This window comes from Anas acuta, chromosome 3 (genome assembly GCF_963932015.1).
Source record: "Anas acuta chromosome 3, bAnaAcu1.1, whole genome shotgun sequence".
Taxonomy (NCBI): Eukaryota; Metazoa; Chordata; class Aves; order Anseriformes; family Anatidae; genus Anas; species Anas acuta.
Genome location: NC_088981.1, coordinates 94,023,311 through 94,045,576, shown reverse-complemented (window position 1 = coordinate 94,045,576; position 22,266 = coordinate 94,023,311). Strand labels below are relative to the sequence as shown.

The 22,266-nt window shown below is 42.3% G+C and overlaps 1 protein-coding gene and 1 long non-coding RNA gene across 3 annotated transcripts; both read right to left on the bottom strand.

Moving 5' to 3' along the window:
• Nucleotides 1-742: 742 nt before the first annotated feature.
• LOC137854668 (glutathione S-transferase-like) lies at nucleotides 743-12,198 on the bottom strand. Of its 2 annotated transcripts, none has more exons than XM_068678407.1 (7): nucleotides 12,051-12,198; nucleotides 8,910-9,031; nucleotides 8,219-8,270; nucleotides 4,758-4,890; nucleotides 4,294-4,435; nucleotides 3,118-3,249; nucleotides 743-1,025 (listed from the first exon to the last, which is right to left on the bottom strand). In XM_068678407.1, exons 2-7 carry the CDS (start codon nucleotides 8,994-8,996, stop codon nucleotides 900-902), a joined length of 672 nt encoding a protein of 223 aa, XP_068534508.1. In that variant the 5' UTR covers nucleotides 8,997-9,031; nucleotides 12,051-12,198; the 3' UTR covers nucleotides 743-899. The 2 variants fall into 2 exon arrangements, with proteins under 2 accessions (XP_068534508.1, XP_068534509.1); XM_068678408.1 differs by having other exon boundaries at nucleotides 8,910-9,016; nucleotides 12,051-12,087.
• Nucleotides 12,199-15,457: 3,259 nt separating this feature from the next.
• Nucleotides 15,458-22,171, bottom strand: LOC137854667 (uncharacterized). The gene is made up of 3 exons (XR_011095327.1): nucleotides 17,583-22,171; nucleotides 17,370-17,496; nucleotides 15,458-16,178 (listed from the first exon to the last, which is right to left on the bottom strand). It is a non-coding gene; the product is annotated as an uncharacterized lncRNA (long non-coding RNA).
• Nucleotides 22,172-22,266: the final 95 nt, after the last annotated feature.

The following is a 22,266-nucleotide window of genomic DNA, read 5'->3' as shown; positions in this document are numbered from 1 at the left end:
GAGTTGTCCTAGCCCTGAAACCTGCCTGCTCCCTGACCCCACTTCCCTCACTTCTTCCAGGCCTTGAATACTTGCTCATATATGCCTGCACTTATCTCTGAGGTGCTTACAAGACTTGGCGGCAGTTGAATGCAGGGATAGATTTTAGGGTTAGGGGCTAAAATTGTTCAAGCATGACATGAAAAGAGCAGTTTGCAATTTCTGAGAGCCAAGAAGGGACACTCAAAGCAAGGGAGGGTCAATCTGAACTGCACCAGAACAGGCAGGTGCAGCACAGCTTCTGGAAGAGGAGAAGAAATTTTGACTTTGTTTGTGACAGTAAGTGGGATGGTGACAGGGCACAGGAAGTACTTAAGGAGCATACCACAGAGATTTGGCTTTGTTAATAGTAGATGAAACTAGTATTAATCTATAAGTCTCATTTACACAATGCTGTAAAAATAATTCAACATAAGGAGTCACCCAAATTGCTGTTGAAGCTAGTCTGTTTTTTAAAGGATAAGTGATTCAGCAAATCTTCAGCTCTTTCTTCTTTTTAATAGTTCTTATTCTGAAGCCTATTTTCGTACTGAAAATATTTTATTTAACAAGTTACAGTCCATCAAACTAACACCATATCAGCCTTTTTTTCCAAAGGAATAGACTTCCCTACCCTGGCAAATGGTCTTTGCTTCCACAGTCCTTTGTTTTCATGTTTTGCCAAACATTAGATACCAATAAAGACAAATCTGCTGTCACACTGTCAGAGTAATAAGAATGTCAGGTTTTATTTATTTATTTTTACCATTGGTAGTAAGTACAATACTATTTTACTGAGCTTTCTATTTCCTTTAAGGGTTTCGGTTTTGTTGTTGTTACCTTCAGCGAGGCCCAAAATACCAGGAAAAGCAACAAGGCATTCAGCTTAGATTAAAAATCGACATCACAAGTGCCACATAATTCTCATCTGGTGGGGGCTTCCTTGCGCTGCCAGGCTGCAGGAACTTCTTAATTGTAGGCACGTTGCTCATTTTTGTTTTAAAGGCCTAAAAAACAAAAGCAAGAGAGATAAATCCCAACTAATCCAGCAGCAAAGAGTGCTCCTTGCACAGGACACAGGACAACTACTTCCCCCTGCTGATAGAAGAGATCCTAACAGTCATTTAGAGTGCAGATCTAAGCAGTCTCCTTTTGTCTAACAGGAGAAGGACCTGCAAAAAGCCTGCTTTTACCAGCAAAAGCAGTGTTGGAGCAGACAATATCTAAGAAACTCTGCTGCCTGAAAGAAACCGAAGGCAAAAACCTGGGGCATCAGGGATTAGTTTTAAAGGTCCATGTACTAACCAAGTTCATGTCCTTTTTCTTTTCATTGCTAGATATGATAACAACATGATTTCCACATTTACCACATTACAGAGGTATCTGAGCTCTGTTTACATCTAGCATGGCCACTGTTGTCACACTGTCCCAGCCCTTCTGGGATCACATGGGTGAAGGTGAAATAGCTGGAGGCATCCTTGGCTCATCTCATTTGTAGAGGCTTCTTGTACTACGTGTTGCACCTTAATGTAGACAAAACTATACATGGAGCTGTGACACAGGCCTTTGGGGAGACCTGTTCCCTGATGGGGTAGTGTCTGGAGGCTACAACAGTGATTAAGGCAGACTGGGGCATCTGAGGTGACCAGAGAGGCCTGTGTTAAGGCAAGCTTCCTGAGACCTCTTACTGTACAGACAGTCTGAGAAGACTGTCTGAAGGAGATTTTGGGTAGCTGGAGATCCCATCGTTAGCTGAGAAATCTTACATACACAAGAACCAACTCGAACAGTGGAGCTAAGGGAGAGGGGCTTCAGAGTAATAGCCATTTCTTGCTGGCAGATGTATGAACATAATTTCCTCTTCTTTGCAAGCACAGGAAAGATAAAGGGGAATGCAAGAAGCAAGAAAGTAAAACTTACTTTGTAAGTGAATATCAATTTTAGCAACTTTTCTCTACTGGTGGTGAAGGAATCCCTTACAACTAAGCCATGGCTTCAGCAGGACTGTGACCATGCCTGGTGGCTAAGATATTTTCCCAAAAGATGGGAGATAGAGGCCACAATTCCTGAAGCCCAAAAAACTACATACAGGTTGTAGTACGGCACATGTTGCTGCCCACTTTGTGGCTGAAGCACTTCATTCTGTCACACAAAATTCAGACTTAAACTATTAGGGTTGAGATTTGGGGAAAAAAATAAAATCAAATTCACCTTCTTTCCATTCCCCTCCTCCCTGTCCTGACACCTTTTCCTTATCAGTTCCAAGCAGAAAACCTAGCTGCTGTAGTCTGATGCTGCACTCTTTCTTTTGTTAAGGGGATTAAAGCCCAAGTCTTTGAGTGCATCCTTCAGGTTAACAGTTTCCAAGCACAAAGAAGAATGACCTCAACATCAGAATCATCAACCCATATTTGCATTGCCTGATTGCCTGCACTGCTTTATTTACCAAGATTACAGGCACAAGGGTGAACTACTGAACAGTATTTGATTTTTCCAATCTCAGACTATTTGGCTCCACTCTATCTCAACTCTTTATGATTCCCACAGGTTTGCCCATTCACTGAGTTCTACAGCATGCTGCATATCTGGCAGCTTCTCATTTCTGGTCAAATCTCACAGCAAAAGTGTCTTACTTCTGCTTGGTTTCATACTTTGTATATGGCACAAAGCAGAGAATTAATTCTTGATGATATCGAGTTGATTTTTGAAAGAAAATGCTGGGTAATGCCAGGGCTTGAGTTCCTAGTCATAGTGTAGAAGTCAGAAGTGGTGAGGTTAATAGGATCCCAAGTTTGCAATTCCAGCTAGTACAGAAAAATGACACGCTGCACTGTACTCTAACATGTCGATCTATATCGCAGCCTTAAGAGGTAACCCTTAACACGGTTAGGCAGGGGCACAGTGTCTTGCAATGAGTCAGCTAAATCTGCTGTGTTCCATATTAAACAAACATAGCCAGGGATAGCCTGTTGGAGAGCCCACAGAATTGATTTACATAGAATGGAGAGATGATCACTTCAGGATTGTCCCAAAATTAAAGTTTTGAGGTCTTTGTACTGCACGGTTCCTGAATTCAGGCATGTTCAGTGACAAGATTACCTGCAGCTGAGGAAACCCAGAAAGCACAGCAGGTACTTTCTCCTCCACTGCTAAAATGGCTTCCAATAGCTGAACATCTGCCCAGCTGAGTCGGTTCCCCACAAGAAAGTCTTGGCCGTGTTGTTTCAAAATCTGTAGAATACAAGAGAAGATGAGTTGCAGACGAGAACTGGAGATACGATGCCTGGCAGCTAAGTCTCATGGCACAGCTGTAGAGCTGAACAGCAACTGTAACTGAAATTTCAGTTTTTAGCTGGAAACCTGTGAGCCTAAGTCACTGCATCATTGCTGGAGAAAAATCTTGTAGTATACAAATTACAAACTTGGGTCACTTGGTAATGACAAATGACAAAAGGTGTGGGAAAAATGGACAAAACCACAGACTCAAGTAGGCTATTAAGAGTCATAGCATTAAAAATAGGGATAATGGAGGAATTAAAGAGTAACTCAGAAAACTTATAAAATGGCCATTTAGATATTTCATTTCAGTTATGTCCAACGTCCAGGAAGCAAACTTAAAAATGCAAAATTACAATAGCTAACCAAAGAGAATCTTTGCCTTTGGGAGCAAGTTATTATAGTCATAAGACCTTCTAAGATGTTCAGCCTTTATTATTGTTTTCCATCAAAGCTAGATGAATGCTACAGAAGTGAAAAATGTTGCCAGATGCCTGAGTCATATGGGTTTGGTTTGTTGTCTCTGAAAGTGGGATGTGCAGAAATCTAGGACTGTTTTTTTTTTTTTTTACTAAAGGAGTCCTAATATCATGGTGTTTTTGTCTCTCTGATTTATTTCCAAGGGATTTTTTCATTCTTCTAATGAAAGTGCTCCAAATAATATTAAGTACAACAGAGAGATGTGCTATGAAAAGATGTAAGAACAGAACTTTTATCTCAAGGAAAAAAAATCATACATGCTTGCTTTTACTTCAGTGAAAATATTTGCTGTGTAAGCTGCAAACATTTTGCTTTCTTTGCTTTGTAACTGTTCAAATACTACAGCCCTGATGACACAAGATAAACAGAAAATTCACTGTAGCATTTTCCCTTCTTTGTGAGAGCCAGGAAAGCCAAGGGATCAGATCTAACCTGCATTACAAGTGTGTTCTTATTTTTGGGGAACTTTTTGATAATTGCAAGTACAAGATTTATACACACATCCTCACCATCACTAACCTTTTCAAAGACTGGGAAGTATCTCTTTGTTGCCTTCTCTTCAATTGAGGCAAGATTTTTTGGCTTTGCCTCAGCTGGAGCGAAAGGAAACATCATAATCATTTGCATCAGATCTGTTATTCCTTCCACATACATGTCGATCCTATCGGAGGAAGACAAGAGCATAGGAGTTATTTCATCTGCTTTCCAATTAACTAAGGCAACTTACAGGAATTGTGTATCACCACCATAGTGCCAATTTTCACAGCCAGTACAAATACAAACTAAAAGGACTAAAACCCTATTTCTGTTCAACAGGATTTCAGAAGCTTTGGTTAAAACTTAACAAAGGCTAGAGACCCTGTTCTTTGTTGTGTTGGCTTTTCTCACGCCTTTCTACTGGATTTACAGGATTACATCTGTTGTATGTAATGCAGCTATCAAATAACAAATTGCTCATTAAGTGAAAGGAATTGTTACAGTACAGGGCTCTCTCCTTCAGGTCCTTCCCATAGAGGTTGTATTTCCCCGCTATGTAGCAGAGGATGGCTCTGGTCTGCACCATCTTCATCCCATCAATCTCCACCATGGGCACTTGCTGGAACAGCAGGTCTCCACCTAGGGCAGAAAGGTGAAGGAAACCTTGTTAGTTCCTCCTGGACTTCCAGCTTTACAGAAGAATGCATTTCCTCTGCAGTGTAAATCATTAATGCCTTGCCCTTACTCTAAAAAACCACGCAGTAATTAAACATTGTGGGAAAGATCAAGCGCTGCTAATAGGCATCAGAGCTGTGTAGCTGGGTCATGGCAGTACAGCTGGGCCCCTCGCTTTGCAGCTCTGCCAGAGCCTCGCTGGCTGATGGGAACTGGCAGCGCCTGCTCCTCTGCACTGCTGGACCCTGGCCCTGCTGGCAGGAAAAGACTCAGCCAGCAGTTGCAGCCCAAGGGATCAGAAGAGAATAAAGAGCTGTGTTAAATCTGAACTTAAAAAAAAAAAATAAAAATAAATAAAGAGTTCAATTATTTTGAATACAGATAAGTTTCCTGGCAGGACATAAAGACCTCCATCCCTCCTGCCCCTGCCCTGGTACTCCCCTTTTCTCCTGGTGCTGGAAGGAGTTTGGCTGGTCCTCCAGCGATAGCTCAGCTGCCATAAAGGTTCAGCACAGCAAAGCCAGTCTTTCCTGACCAGTTTTCTGCTGGACTAATTCCCTGTCTTTGGAGATACTCCCTGCTCCACTTACACGGTCAGGGCATCCAAAGAACAACCCTGCCTTGTTAAAATCAGATCAAAACTTCAAATTCGAGTAGGCAGCTGTCACTTTGTACTGCTGGAAGTTAATCATTGATTTTAATTGCTTGATCTTAATCTATTCATTACACATTTCTTTATAGTAAAAGAATTTACTTCCATAGGCACTTTTGCCTACTTTCTTCTCCACAGAGCTACTAAAATGCTTTGCTAACCACAAATAGATAAACTTTCTTCACTCATTCTATACTATTTGCAGTTTAAAGGTTCCCTCTATGGCAAGGAATAGCCTGCGTTTGTTTCTCAGAAACATTCACAAATGGATCATACGTTATTGTATCCAGAACACACTTCTACAGACCAAGGAAAAAAGGCCCCCATCTAGTGCAAGCACTATGGAATAGGAAAAACAGCAGCTAGGCAAGAGTACTTTTCAGCAGGAAGATGCATCAAGTGGATAATAAAATCTGACTTTCTGTCCTTTGACAAAAGGTGTGATGTAGCAAATGTGAGAAAAGTGAACACCCAGTTTGTTTGTTTTTTTGTTTTGTTTTATCTACAGAAAGGAAGATTTCTCTCTTATGACCAGCAGCAGACTGCTTCTCCTAACCTGGCAATGACGACCACTTCACATAAGCACAGCACAGAATATTTTTGCAGGACTTAAAGCAGTTTGCCAGTCATTTTCCTGATGGTATTGTGCTGTCTGTGAGCAACCAGAAAACAAACAAACAAACAATCAATCATCTAGACCAATCTGTCACAGAACAGCAGTGTTTCTTGACATCAGGGTAGCAACTTGGGCAACCTGAGGCCAAGCAGGTTGAGCCAAGCTAGTTGCTGTCAGGGCAGTGGGTATGGGTCTGGCCAGGAGGATGCTCCTGACCTCTCAGCCTCCAAGGCAGCTCGCTGGCTGCAGACTGCATGCTGGAAACAGCCTCTGAAATCTTCACAGTACTGGGAAACTGCTCAGACCATCAGCTGCCATGGGCCAAAGTTGCTCCTAGACCACTGTAACAGTGCGGTGGTGCCTGAGCACAGCATGCCCCAGGCAAAGGTGTATTGGCAGAAAAAGGCAAAAAAAAAGAGAGGGAGAGGCAGTGGAGGGTTATTCATGTTCAGACCTGCCTTGCACAGCTGGCAACATGCCAGCAGTCCTTTATCAGGTTGACTAATATTTGTCTTTCTCCAGCTCATTGTACCAAAGCCCGCCTTTTCCTTTGTGTTCTCAGGTTCTTAAGCTCAATATACATACATGTAGAGGCTCTCGATCTTCTTTATAGTATTTCCCTGTCCTTTTCATTGCCGCTTAATTCTCCTCTCTGGCTATGGATAGGCTTGCATACTATACACAGGATTATACCACCCCATCTGGATTAGGTATGCCTGAGAAGGAAATTCAGATTTGGGCTTTCACTACCTGAGATACCGTATTTAGACCTCTGTCTGTTGTCTGCACACTGCATGGCTCTCCCACATCACCAGATTCCCAGCCAGATGGACCTGCAGCTGTAATTCTGATCTTACTGACACCACTTTTGTTGGGTTGCTTTGTTCATTTTAGCTTTGCTCTCAGCTCTTCTTTAAACACAGCTTCCCCTTTCTGAGCAGGCAGCCAGAGCACAGCCAAGTCATTTTCCAGGTGTCTTAGTATGTCTGGGCAACTTCAGCCTGATGCCCCTCTGGCGTGCTGGGAGGTTTCTGTAAAATGTTTTGGGCAGCAGGAAAACCATGGGACAGGGGCACTCTGTAGTGCCCCTCACAGTCCCCACTCCTTCCCCACCCAGGCAGCAAGGTCTTCTCCTTCCAGGGTGGCTGCAGGGGGTTTTGCTGTTGGGTTTCATCTGACCAAGTCTGAAGGGCAGTGGCGGGGGCTATGTACTGGTGTTTGGGAACTGGTCTCCCTTCTGGCTTGCTGCTTTGACCACGTCAGATTTCCTGCAGGTCTTTCTTCTGGCTCCCTGTATCTTTTTATCTGGGGGAAGCTTCATGGCTCAAGTACATCCTGCTCAGCTGGCCTGATACCTTATTGCCATGTCAAGCCCCATCTTAGACATCCATGTTTCCTCCCTGTTGTTTGCACGAGGGTGTGCAATGTAAGGACTCTCACTGGTGTGTTCACACAGAATCTAGTACAAAAGAAAACTCTTCCCTAGGAATTTTGGTGCCATGCAAGCCTTTCACTCACTTTCCACCTCCCCAAGGTTCAGATCCTACACAGGGTGGCATCGTACACACTATTTTTACTAGTGAACTCTACAATACCGCAGGCCAGCTGGCGCAGAGCAGCCATACTCACTCAATTCAGCTCTCTCTGCCTACACAATACGCTGGTCACAGCTAAAGGACATCTTGGAGATGGGCCTGGCCAGGTCCCAGGAGCTGCCTCAGTACATGCTGTGTGCCCAGGACCCACGCTACATTCTAACAGAACAGATAACCAAGTTGTACATAGGAACATTTGCTGTCTGTGCTCAGTGTATTACTAAAAACACAGTCATAGAAGCTGGGACTTCTAGCTTATAGGAGTTTTTAAGCACTGCAAAGAGCAGATTACACAAAACTAGCATTTCAGTGCACTAGGTGTGCACCTAGAGTTTTGCATTGGCTTACATGATGCAATTTTAAACCACAGATTTAGCTAAATTGGAGCAGGTTTTTTGACAGACAAAGCCTCAGGTATCATATTCTTACCTTTGATTAACTTTTCTAACTGTTCTTTTGTTTCCACAAAGTTTTCTTCAAACTGGAAAAGAAGAGAGAAGAACATTACATGGCTGTACTTCAAAGTTTCTTCTGTGAGTGCACATAACCATGAGCAGCACAACCCAACCAAGCCAGGCACGATGAGCTGGGTCTTCAGCTGCACATGCCCTGAGGATTCCCCACCCATTCCCTCAGCCAGGAGAAGTGGAAGGGCCTGGCCACTTCTGCCTGAGTGCACTGGTGCAGAAATAATCAAAGCACATGTAGAAACAGAGCACAGGCATCTACAGGAGGAATACAGGTTGCAGCCAGTGCCAAGGGAAACACAGGGTAAACCAGCCAACACCACCCCCAGAGCATGCAAGCCAACAACACCTTTTTTTTTTTTGTTTATAATATACAAGTGGAAAACTCAGATTAATTAAGGGTCTTTAAAAAATTCCCCAATTTTACCTGTTATAATTACTTTGTCAGACTCTATAAAGCTGTAAGCTCTACGGAGTTTGCATCCCAAATACCAGCTACTGATCACAGTAGGTCCAAAACATGCAGTGCCACTGACCAAATAACTTTTGCCACCCTCCTGCGGTCACTTACACTCTGCGTGCATGTTAAATTGTTCCATGCAGTGTCCAGTTGGAAACATCAGCCTGGAACAAGGTGCCAAGTGCCAACTAACCTCCACGCCGGCTGCTGCCAGCAGCCATCGGATCGGCTCCATTCGTCCCCTTCCATTAATGTAGGTGAGCCTGGGCTTCCCTGACATGCTGCTGAGCTTCTGGATCCCTGGAAAATATTAAGCTGAAAACAAATATCTCATTGTCCTGGTTTCAGTTAGAACAGAATTAATTTTCTTCCTAGTATCTGGTGGAATGCTGTGCTTTGGCTTAGGATGAGAAGAGTGCTGATAACACCCCGATGTTTTAATTGTTGCAGAGCAGTGCTTATACCAAGCCAAGGACATCTCAGCCTTTTGCTCTGTCCTGCCAACAGGCAGGCTGGGGGTGCAGTAAGAGCTGGGATGGGATAGACTCAGGGCAGGTGACCCAAACTAGCCAAAGGGGTATTCCATACCATCTGACATCATGCTAAACAATATATAGGGGTGGCTAGCCGGGGGAGGGGGCCGGACTGCTCGGGGTTAGGCTGGGCATCGGTCAGCGGGTGGTGAGCAATTGCATTGTGCATCACTTGTTTGTACATATTATTAGTAGTAGTACCATTATCACCATTGTATTATTACTATTATTTTATTATTATTGTTATTATTATTTTCCTGTCTTATTAAACTGTCTTTATCTCAGCTCACAGGCTTCACTTTCCATTTCTCTCCCCCGTCCCAGAGAGGGAGGAGGAGGGTGAGTGAACGGCTGCGTGGTGTTTAGCTGCCGGCCGGGTTAAACCACGACACTCATAAAGCTAGTATAAGCACCATTATTTTAGAGGAAAAAGAAAAAAAAAAAAAAGCCTTTTATTTTCACTATGCCTGCTGGAATTGCCCATCCTCTAATTTAAAATAAAAAATGAAAGATGCACCAGGGATGTGACACAGCCTATGCTAGGAAATCAAAGATGAACAGACTGGTAAAGTCTTTCCCAGCGCTGCTAGGAAGGATTTTTTTTTTTTTTTTAAATGATGCAAACACAGACATGCTTAAACGAGTGCTATGGATCCTGAGCTACTGGGGAAAGCTTGCTTCATTACAAGACAGTTATACAACGTCACTGAAAATCCTGCCACATCCCCAGGGTAAGTTATTCAGTTACCCTCACTGCCATAGCTCCACTGAAAAGAAGCACAAGATGTTTTATTGCTAGGCTGGAATTTGTCTAGCTTTGTTTGCCAGATGTCAGAGAGCCTTACGAAGCTTCACCTGCCATCCACTTCTTTCTTGGTACAGGATCATTATGATCATAGTGATTAAATGAATCATTAATCTTCTCTTTATTCCATGAAACAGGCCGAACTTCCGTGGTGCTCCCCTTGAACGATCACAGCCTATTCCCTTATTGCTTACGGTCTCCGTCAAAACCAGACCTGGAGCCTGGCTGCAGGCTTCAGGTGCCTCCCAGGTATCCCCCAGGGCACCAGAGCATTGTGTGCCCCAGGGACTTGGGCCACTCTCTGAGAGAGGCTCACAGAAGCTCACATTTTCTTGCCCCAATTTCTCAAAAATGGGACTAGCATTCCCCTTCACAAACATGTTAGTATCATACACTAATGACTGGGAGAAAAAAAGCCTAAAAATGGGTAACTTAAGCATGTCCAAATGTCTCAGAAACCGAAGAGTAGAGTGCCCGATTTAAAAAAAAATAAAAAAAGTAGGCAAACAAACCAGCAAACAGAAGCTCTTACCAATGATCCCAGTCCTCCCAGAGCTACCAGCTGAAGCTGCAATACCTGGTCTGTGGCACTGTCATGATTGCGTCCACATAACGCGTCCCACTGCCCCCACATAACTTGTCCCCATGTCCCCAGTCAGGCTCAGTATGCTCTAGCAAAGTTCTCTTTTACACCTCTTTTTAAAGTGTTCTTAAAATAAAGTGTGTTTAGAACATACTTTGCCAAAACTTGATTTCAAAGAGCAATCAGACTGAGAGCTCTCCCTTGAGCATTCCTGTTAAGAATTAAGTTCTATCTCTACGAAAAACAAGGATAGTTTGGGTGACTTGGACATGACCCAAACAGACACAGAAGAGACATGATCACCTCCGGTTTCAGGATGCAAACAGCTGCTGCTTGCAGTGCTTTACCTGTAAAGCAGCAGCTGCATCATTTTCTGCACATGTTGTGTGAATTGCATTTACTACATGACAGTGCAACTTAGCTCTGCAGTTCAAGGCTGCTGACCTAGTGCCTCTTCATGACCACACTTATCAAAAACATCACACCCATATCATTTCTGCACACATTGCCCCAACCTGTGTTGTGCAGAAATTTACAGCAAATAGGACTTTTCCTTTAACTATCAAAGCCAAAGTTTCTGCAATACCAAGTATACAAAACATAATCAGCTTGGAAAATCATCTGATGTTTTCGTAACAAAAGCAGAGGGAGTGCAAAGCCTTAGGTAACGTTTCTATCATTTTACATGAACGAGAAATTCTATGTAACATATAGATTATGTGAAAAGAAAAACTACAAGTGGACAATAAAAACCTGTCATCAGCTTAAAATATTTTAAGAATAAATAACAACTATCATCCGTAAGTGGATATTAACTGTCTTAAACTTTTGACATAGAAAAAAATACTTGTTTTTCAGGTAGTCTTCTGAATCTTTAGATCCACTGAGTGTGTCTCCACTGACTAGAAAAGGAGGTGTACTGACATGTAGCTGACACATCTAGCTCACAAAGGCACCTACATTTCAGTGCCTGGATCTGGAGCTGAGTCTTGACCTGAGGGCTCAGTTCAGTTGAACTAATGCTGCTTGAGATGAGGAGGTAGCACTCTGGATTTGTCAGAGCTCCGTTTTTCTGAAAAGTCAGCCTGATGCTTGGCAAGAAACCGTAGGTTCAGTCAAGCTCACCTCAGTGGAAACCCACGAATCACTTCAGGTCCAAAAGCAAATGGATGTGTCTATGTACACGTTTGCTGCTTTTGTCTAAATTACATATTTACGTCCTACTCCCTCCCTCTGTGGTTTATATCCTGCTTTACTCAGCTCTGAACTACACCTCGGGGCTGCTTTCTCAGCCCTGCAGCTCCCAGCTTAATCTATATTACCTCAACAGTTGCTCTAAGATACCTGGAAGGAGCTTCACTAGAAATAGTACCTTAAGCACTTAAAGGAAATAGTTTCGCTGTTAGGACTTACCTTCTGAGCTTAGCCTCTGCTGAACGCAGGCGCCTTCCCTCCCTGGTTTATCTCTGGAGCTCCTCCTACCCCTGGGGAGTTTCCAGCCATACCCAATTGCAGACAAAATTCTCCCTATGCCGTAAAACTGGCTCCACAGAGCTTAAAGGGGTACGTGTCTGAAAACTGCCGTCCAAGGCAGAGAATCTCTTTCTTTTGCAGTTTGCTGGTTTGCCTATACCATGGGGTAGTTGCAGAGTTTCTTGTGGCCATTTACTCAGGCTCCTCTCTTGGATTTATTGGGGTGCTTTACCCCAATGCCTTACACGCAGGAGCAAAACACTTCAAAACATTGAGAGCAAAGATTTTTCTGGATCTTACTTAGGGTAACAGTAACTACTTAAAAGTAACCAGTAAAGTTTCTAGGCCTATCTCACTACTTAATAGTAACCTAGTATTTTATTTTCTGTGTTGTCTGGCCCAGAAAATATACACGAAGTATGGGATAACAATACCCAACTACTTCAAAATACAGTTTGCCAGTGCTTAGTGATAACTTGGTATAAAAAAATAGATAAGCAGCTTGTGTCAGAACTGAACCCATGTCGTAAGGCGATAGCATTATTTTGCAAGTTGAGTGTACGTGGCAAATGCCCAGTTAGAGATGAAATAAACTATGATTTTCTTGTGCTGTTTCAGTGAGACGTGACTGCCTCAGCTTTGCTATCTAGATGTCATATGAAATGACTAAAAGTGGATGTGAATAGATAAAAGGTGGTCTGGCAGATGGGAAACAGGATTCTGACACCAACTATCAGGTCCTTTAGTGTAGGCTCACATAGGATATTGAGCATTACTTTACATCTGCATTAGATATTAGTACAGATAATTTGAAGATCTGTTCATAAAACCCACACTGTTATCAAAACTCTATTTATCAGTCTAAAGCCACAACTGTACCAACACAGCACCTCAAGATGGGGAATCTCAGGACAAAAGTCTCTAGCTAGCTATCTGGAGGAAATCCCCCCAAAATTGCTATTTTATTTTTTCCTCACATTTATGGTTTTGTGATGGTTTGTGATGGTTTCCTTACCTGGAAGTTGCTGTCAGTCTCTTCCACAGGATGCAGTTTCACTACAGGCTTCTTGGAAATTATGCAGTCAGAGACTGATGGTGTATGCAAAATACAACTGTATGGCTCTTCCTCATGCCTAATTCTCTCTTTGAGGTTCATCATCTAGTGAATAAAGCACAGCCTTAAATGTCTGCTTCTGCATTGCTTCCATGTCAAACCCAGTTAGCTCCCTCCAGAAAATTCCCGAGTATAGGTCATAAGTACGTGTTCATACCTGTCTTCATTGGCAGCACTACATCAAGATTAATCTATTCCTGCTTTTGAGGTTTCTGGTACCAGCAAGTACCTGAGTGCAAGGGTTGGTTCAGGAACAGTGACCAAAGCATGCAAGTCTTCCTTGTCCTTTCTGCAGTCTCCAGTGCAAACGAGGGCAGCAAGAGGGCCTAATGTCCAGGAAGAGGGGGTCCATTGTTCTCTTTTTATTTTGCTTTCAGCACAGCCTTTCAGTGTAATTTCTAAAGCTCCTTTGACATCTATATCTGTTGCCTATGAGGTTGCTTTCATATGTAACCTGAATAGCTGTACTATGAACCTCTAGAGTAGAAAAGAAAACAAGTTTCTTTTATAAAACATTTGGTAAGCCACACCTGTGAGTATTGAAGCAGCTGGCATAGAGCCCAGGTACCACTTAAATGATCTTGGGTTGGGCATAGGCAGATTTTAAATAATACACATACCGTACCCCAACATGTCAAGTTCCCACTATGCTCTGTGGACACATTTCATTGTGATGTAGCTTGGAGAAGTCCAAAGACTTCTCTAAAGGAACTTGCCTGTGATCCTCACAAGCCACCCTGCAGCTGGCCAGGGGGACCATAGCTGCTTCCAGCAGCATCCTGCCAGAGGTGAAGACAGCATATACAGCTAAATGCCATGGGAGATTTAGGCAAGGGGGCTCACAGATTCTCCCTTTGCTTCTGATCAAGTTCTTAGAGTGAAGCACAATGCCTTGATAAAAACTTAGAGTCCATATGAGTACCTAGAACAATCCCTGTGTCACGCAAACCCAGACTTGCCAACTTTTCATAAAGTAACCTTCCAGTGACTGCTCTGGGTCTGTCCTGGAAGCTTTACCGAGCTCCCAAGTACAAAGTCAGCCAACCCCATGTTTGCCTTCCTGCGTATCTCTGCAAGCTGTTTGGCACCTGTCCAGGCCACCGGCACAGAAAAGTCTGAGAACAGAAATCCTAATCCCGAGTTACGCCCATGGCGCTGCTGGCAAGGAGAGCTTAAATGCAGAGCCAGAGACGAGATTTATGCTAGCAGACAAAGCGAGGCCAGCGCACAGACTCCAGCCAGCACTAGCACGTGCCTCTCCGTATAGCAAAAATTTCCTAAAACAGCATTGACCTGTGCCAACTAGTGCTATCCCACATGGCATTCAAGCACCATGGGTGGGGAAGCGTAGGCTTCATAGGTCATTTCCAATAACCAGTTCAGGTGCAGCCACCTGACTGAGATTGGTTGTAGGGACTTGAGCTCCACCATGCCAAGGGCTGCAAGGTCAGAGAACTCTCCTGGAGCAATGTGACCAACACGGACATTGACAAATAACACAGACTGATTGTTTGAGGGGGTCTGGACAGAACCTAGGGTGACATTTAGTGATGCACCCAGGAATGAGGACAGTGAGGACAACATGAGCGTAGGCTACAAGCTAGCGGGCAGGGAAAGATGCCTTACGTGGCTTACAACTCTGTGCAACATCAGGGGCCAACCTAAATACCAGTTATGCACATGCTCCAAAGGAGCATAATCTACAGAGATATCTAGCCATCAATTTGTAATACTTTAAAATAAGTTTAAGGCATGTCAGTTTATAGAATGTTACTATTTGGACTCTTTAGCACTTATTGACTACTGATCTAAGTACCTCAGCATGTGCAAAAGGCTTATTACGTAAGTATGAGATATGCAATACCAAGGCTTTAACGCCAACTGAAAAGTAACTCTAATCCATATTGTGAAATATTTATCTTAAATAAGTCAGGTATTATAACGACTTATTTCAACTTGTAACTTGTGTAAGTGTATGTGTCCTCTGTATGGTTTCTGGCATGTACTGGGAAGACTCCCAGTTTATGTGCATTGTTACAATTATCTATTTAGGAACAGGTAATAATCCAGTTTAGGTTTAAAGAATCTGTCTTCAGAACGGGATGTTGGGAAGTAAGTCAGAACTTTCAGTCCTGTTTTTATCTGATGTTGATCAAGCTGGACAAGAATATGTTTTCAATAAAAGATAAAAATGATTATTTGAAAATATTTAAAAGCAGCCCTTATCCCATGAGACTTTTTTTTTTTTTTTGCTTTGGTCATTGTCTTTATAAAACCAGATTTATTTATACAACTCATATAAGGAGAAACAGATTTCATTGACAACAAACACAATTTCTTCTCTTATAAAACAGCTTTGTTTTTATTGAAGTTAGTGTTTCCCTGGAGATCATCAGAATTTTCATAAGACCCAGCATTCTTTATACATATTTTAACCTTAGTTTCTCTTCAAAGCCAAATATTATCTCATTTCCTTAGACTCTTCTACACAGATCCATCAGCACAGAAAGATTCAATGACACATTATTTATACAATCTACAAGTGTCTGACTTATAAGGTAATCTTTATTTGGTGTTTTGTGTCATCTTCAAAATTGTAAGATATGTGTGTTTTAATGATATTTATGAGTAAACTTCTACCTCTGCATTTACCTGTCTTGCAGATACATTTAACAGTTTGAGAAATGTAAGCTCAATATGATATTGTTTTGCCCCTGTTGCATGTTCAACATCATACAAATCTAGGAAAAAAATATAAATAACAATAAAAAAATAAAAATAAAAGTTCAACTAGGAAAAGGGGCTGAAAAATGACCGCAGATGGAACTTGGCTTCATTTCCTATTGAAAATTCTGTGTATTAATGCTACAGCTTCTTCATCTTGTGGTGACCTTCTTGTCAGGTTGGAGGAAACTTTTAATTGTGGCAATGTTGCTTTCACTTGCTTTAAAAGCCTAAAATTGGAAACAATTCAACTTCTAAGAAGAAGGGTGGAAAAAGTTCTAATGACAAGCCAAGACTTGTGAAATAAGCCTCATCAAGTGGTGGTTCAAAACTGGGAGGGGGCAGTTTCCTAAAAGCAAATGATACAACCTCAGAGAAAAGTAGGTACAAGTCAGGTGGTACAAGTCATAGAATCACAGATTCATAGAACGGCTCGGGTTGGAAGAGACATGAAAGACCACCTAGTTCCAAGCCCCCTGCCATGGGCAGGGATGCCACCCACTAGATCAGGTTGCCCAAAGCCCCATCCAGCCTGGCCTTGAACACTTCCAGAGATGGGGCATCCACAACCTCTCTGGGCAATCTGTTCCAGTGCCTCACTACCCTGACAATGAAGAATTTCCTCCTAATGTCTATTCTAAATCTTTTAGTTTTTAGTTTAAGACCATCCCCCTTGTCCTATCATTATTTACCCAAGTAAAGGGTCCTCCTCTATCTTTTTTATAAGACTCCTTTAAGTACTGAAGGGCAGCAATGAGGTCTCCCCAGAGCCTTCTTTTGTCCAGGCTGAACATCCCCAGCTCTCTCAGCCTTTCTTCATAGGAGAGGTGCTCCAGCAAAGGAAGGTGTAAAGGAGTTATCAGTACTGGGATAGTCTGCCTTTCAGAATTTAATCTTTCAGAGCTAGAGAGCTGCTTAACACCTGAAAGTTCATGATTTCTTCCAAGATTCCACAGCACTAATTACTATATACTTGATATCACTTTTATCCTTTCAAGTTCCTGACCTCAATGATATCCTCTAACAATGATTTCTGTAGTCCTAGGGTGAAACTGTTGCCTTTTTTTCTGCTTGTATTTTGCTGCTTTTAATTTGAGTGTCTTATTCCGCTTATAAGACAGGGAATATGAAAACCACTCTCCCTCTCTTACTGGGACCACAAAGATAAAAAATAATTTATATAATAGTTTTGTTTGTTTCTTTTTAAACACATAGGACCATAATTCACTTCTCACATGTATTTCTCAGCTCTGCTTTTACTTACTATTATTTTATATTCTCTGTGCTTTACTTTATAGACTGTGTTCCCCAATCCTCTCTCTATTACTTCTGCATTCTGGCAAGGAGCTGCCAAAGCATTTTAACTTCTCTTCCACAAAGCTTGGAATGAATATGACTGTCTTATTATTTGATTTAATTACCTGCAGCAAAGAAAATTTGGAGATAATGTGGATGTTTTCACTTCTGCCATCAAGATTGTTTCATCAGTTGGATTTCTGCCCAGGTGAGCTGGTTTCCAAAAAGGAACTTCAAAGAATTCCAAGGAATCTACAGAAAGTGGGAGAAATTTTCATATATATCAGCATATTCCAGTCTCAGCTAAAAGATCATTAAAGTATTATACCTTTACCCACCTTGTAAAGTAGGTGTTGTATATAAACAGGAAAAACCTGATTATTTTGGCAATGGACAACATGAGCAAAATCCTTCTCTTTGACTTCAGACAGTGTACCTAGAGAATGTACCCAAAGCAGAATTAAGATTTGAAAAGTAAGGAGTGAGCACAAGGAAGTAGGAATGAGCACATTGCACTCACCTTTGGAATGGAAGATACCTTGCACTCAGGCTATTTACTGCCTGGGGCTGGGAAATTCCTACCTTCTTGTACAGCTAATGATGGGTCTCATTAACGAATTAATGAATGTGATTCAGGATCCACTTCTGCTCCTCTCCATTGACTGCAAAGAGGTTTTGGGTCTTGGTAGGTTTGATTCAGTCCCCAGTCTCTTAAATTCTGACAACACAGTAAAAACCCTGCTGTTTGCTATCAAACATGCAAACATACCAAAAGGAGGTATTTACAGTTGAAATACAGGTCATTGTTGGAAGCGCTCCATCCAGTAAGGCTTTTAGCTCGGACTATCATCTGGAAGGCTTACTCTTGTGTTTCAAAACAGGAGAATGGACATCCATCTCTTCTGTCTGTCCATTTTGTGATTATGGGGATGTGGTCTCTCACCTTCTGCCTGACCATTAAAGAGCTCACTTTTTAATGTAGATAACACTATAATTCAAGAAAGTGACCCATTTCTCAGTACTGATAGACATAAAAATTGTGACTAGCTTGATTCAAGAGGAAAATAATTTCTAAGAATTTAAAAACAAGTCATTAAATACAGAGTTGATGAAATATTCATGACCTAAACGTACATTTCAGTATTATTTCGGCATTCCTGGTCAGGAATATTGAAAAAAGGCTTTGGGGTACTTGAGAACCAGGGCGATGCTGTGTATAACCTTTATATACAAAGTGATAAATCTGTAGCAAGTAAAACAGTGTAAATACACTCATGTTATAGAAGTGGTTATGTTTCAATAGGTTATGTTTCAATGTGTCTTCCAAGGCTGGTACAAAGTTGGACTAGGTGATCTTTCAAGGTGCCTCCCAACTGAACTATTCTGTTCTATAGCAAACACGGGAATCCACTTTAGGATAGCATTTTTTATTACCAGGAATGTGTATTAGGAGAGTGTTTTTATTAACTTACCTCCAAACAGAATTTGGTCATGACAGCCAAGTACATAACCTTAACCAATAAAATTGTGCAACATTATACAAAAAGATGTATGAATCCTTCTGTAGGTTAAGCCTTTCCATAGGCTTACATAAATGATTTAATTACTGTCCAGACATTTCCATCCATGTGTTTCATATCTACAAGGTGTTTCCTGTGGACACCCTCAGCAATAAAATCAGCACTGGCTGCCCTAGTGTTGTAGCTGAATGCAGAGATTCCTAGTTTTCCTCATAGGAATGACCAGAAAAGACAGATCAGTCTTTGAGGTTTAAACATATACATTTGTCTTCAATAGGCTGTTTTGGAAAGGCGTGCCTCTTGCTTCAAGGACCAGGACACTATGCAACCTGTGACGTACTTTCCTAGTACAAAAACAATTTCTAGATCCAACAGAAGTACTTTCTCCAGCCTCAAGCCTGTACAGCTTCATATTTATATCTGTTATAATGAGCAAGAAGGTACCATGGCACTAGAAAAATAAACAATGTGCTTGTCTAATTAAGGTTAAGATACACACAGTAATGTTGCACCTTTTTTCTTTTTATGTTGTGTGGGCATGTGAGAACATAAACAATGGGATACCCTGCAACGTGTGAGAGCTACACCTTTCATTGCAAGGCTGTCTCCATGCAAGCCCTTCTTAGACAAACTTTATCAGAAACGATTGACCAAAAGGTCATCCCGAGAGTAAAGACTTCCTGCAGCAAATCTGCTGACTAATAGCAGAGTTCGATAAGGTAGTTACTTCCTTGACAAAGGGGGTGGATACACATTAGTTCATCTGTGCATGAACTAATGTGTATCTGAGTAGGGCTGGCACAGCTGGGATCGTGAGCTAAGCTTGGGAGCATCAGGCTGAAGGATAAGGTTAAGCTCCTTTTGCCTCTTGCCAGCAGGAAGGTAATATTTCCATTCCATCTACTCTCGGTTGACCTTTCCACGTGTGAGTTTGAAGGGTTCTGCTGCAGTGTAGAAATTGTTCTGAAATGGATAGTAGGGCAAGCAACAGAATTGGAAGCTACAGCATTTTTTATTCATTCTCAGTGTACGTACTGATTCAGGTCACCAAACCTCACATTTCCTCCCTCTTGTCACTTTTCTTCTGCAAACTTTGTTAATTTTTCTTTCAGTTCCATAAAATGACATAAATAAAATTTTACATAAAATGTCAGATTGGAAAGTGCCAAGGGTATAACTGTGTTGAACTATCTAACGTTTAGTTACAGAGAGGGCAGGAACAGCCTCTTCTCAGAAAAGCACACTGAAAGGATGGGAGACGACTGCAACAGAAGTTGCAGCATGAGAAATTTTAAACAGACAAAGCTGAAGAAAGTTTTGCAATGACTTGGTCAGAACCTGGAGAGGCTGCTGGAGGTGTGTATATGTCTGATTTCTGCTCTGTACTCTTAGGGGGCTTGCAGATGCTTCCAGTCATATCCTGGAAGAGGTTAACCATGCCTTACAGTTCAGTTAACTTGCCATCTGGAGATAACTATTTCTTTCCATTAACTACAAAAGTAGTCATCGTTCAAAATCAAGCACCTGGTGCTTTTAATTCTAGAGTTACTGTACCAGGCTTTGTCTCATTTAGGTCCTTCCCACAGAGGTTGTATTTTTCCTGCTGTGCTGCTGGGGGTGGTTCAGGGCCGCACCATCTTCATCCTACACCTCCACCATGGGCACTTGCTGAAAGAGCAGGGCTCCATCTAGGGACAGAGGAAAAGTAACATCAGGCTAATTCAATGCCTTTTGTGTTGTTGAAATTCGGCTAGTACTACAACCTAGTAGTTGCCTAGGGAAGAAATTTTCCCCCAGAGCAAACAGGATATAGAAGAGCCTTTGCTAGGAGCAGGATCTTAAGCACGATGTAAACAATAAAACATTGATTAGCATGGGAGAGATATTGTGGCTGATCAGTATCCTATGCTGTTGTCCTCTTCCCTCTTTAGGGAAGTGATATCCTCAAAAAACCCACGTCACACTCAGGATGTGTTTATGAACACTTTGCAAAGGTTAAGAGATTCTGTTTCAACTGCTACTAATCACACAAAAATGTTTTCTATGTTGCCATGAATATGCAGACACCTTGGACTTTACAATTCTTGAGTTACCATTTTAATAATAAACAAATAGGTTGCTCAACTCCTTATTTAAAAGATGCCTGGTGGCACCCACTAAACACTACTCTCCAGCTTCCCACCTTGCAGCAGCAGTAGCCTGCCAGCTGTCTTTGGCATCTTCCACAAAGATAAGCTTTTTGAATTGTATTGCTACAGGGGATTGACTTAATTCGTGCCAGATGTCCCTGCTGGGGCTGTGCATCAGAAATGAGAGAAATAAAGCCAAACAGCATGTTCCTGTCTCAGCTTTCCTACAACTCATTGCCAAGGGTGAGTGTAAGCCCCAGTGGTCCTCTGAGGGCTCCTCTGTGCCCATGCCCAAGCAGGAACATGCAGCTGATGCTCAGATCCTACCTAGCACCCCCAAAATATGAACCTACCCCCTCCTGAACCTCAAAGCAGTGGCCAATGCTGTTGCGAATCATGGCCGAAAGCACGACAGACACCAGTTGAGTCAGATCATGCTGCTCCATTTTATTGCCCGAATAGCCTAACTTTTATAGTGAACTTTACAGGGGCGGACAGTGTTTCACACACGATTATTGGTCAAGAGCACTCAGACAAACAGCTATAAGAAAACAACCCCCACCTGCAAGAAAAGAACCCCCCTTGTGATTAGCAGTCAGGAAAACAACCCCCTTTGTGATTAGCGGTCACGTAGACCCAGTCCTTGAGGCCAGCTGCTGGTAACAGTATTTTCTGAATTCCTTAATTGGGCAATGTGGGAGTCACTGCCCTGGGAGCTTCTCACAGTTACTCTGGCAGCTTGGTTTGCTCAGCTACAGCAGGCCCTGAGATTTCTAAGGCCTACCCCTGGTTGCTTAAAGCAAGCTCAGATCGAACAATTGTTCCACGGGCACATGTCCACGTCCTGTATGCCAATTCCCAACACAATGCACAGGAGCATTTGCTCCAAGGTACCCAGCAGGTCCCAGTAACCCACATGGCCTTTCCTCCTCTTCCTTTGCTCCTTCCTTCAGTGAGAATTTTCCTACTTCTTTCATTGGGAATGGACTTGTAATTCCACCGATGGCCAATGTTTTTAACCCAAACAGGTTGTGTAGGACCACAGTTCTTACTTCCACTAAGCACAGCTTCAGCCTGGCTATCAGAATGATGCTGCAAGCTGCTTTGTATATTTAAGTCTTGCCAGAGCAAGGGTTGAAAGCAAACCTAAGTCCTTGCAAAATGCATCAAAACTGTCAAACACTTAAGTGCTTTGGGGCGGTTCAGAGTGAAGTTATTCTTAGGATCACTGTGCATTGTGCAAGAGGTATTGGGCCAGCAGCACTGGGAAACAGGGGAGATGATAACAAGCATCCGTATATTTTCTTTGCTTGCTACTGTCCTGAAAGCTGGTAACAGAACTGAAGTACTCTGATGTGTCTTAAGAGCATTAT

What these genes read in the sequence shown, in the direction of transcription:
- LOC137854668 (XM_068678407.1), bottom strand. Translation starts at nt 8,996, where the DNA reads ATGTCAGGGAAGCCCAGGCTCACCTACATTAATGGAAGGGGACGAATG. An exon ending in GACCTGAAGGAGAGAGCCCT is followed by an intron (nt 4,436 to 4,757) that starts GTACTGTAACAA and finishes TTCCTCCGATAG; the next exon opens with GATCGACATGTATGTGGAAG. An exon ending in ACTTCCCAGTCTTTGAAAAG is followed by an intron (nt 3,250 to 4,293) that starts GTTAGTGATGGT and finishes TGTATTCTACAG; the next exon opens with ATTTTGAAACAACACGGCCA.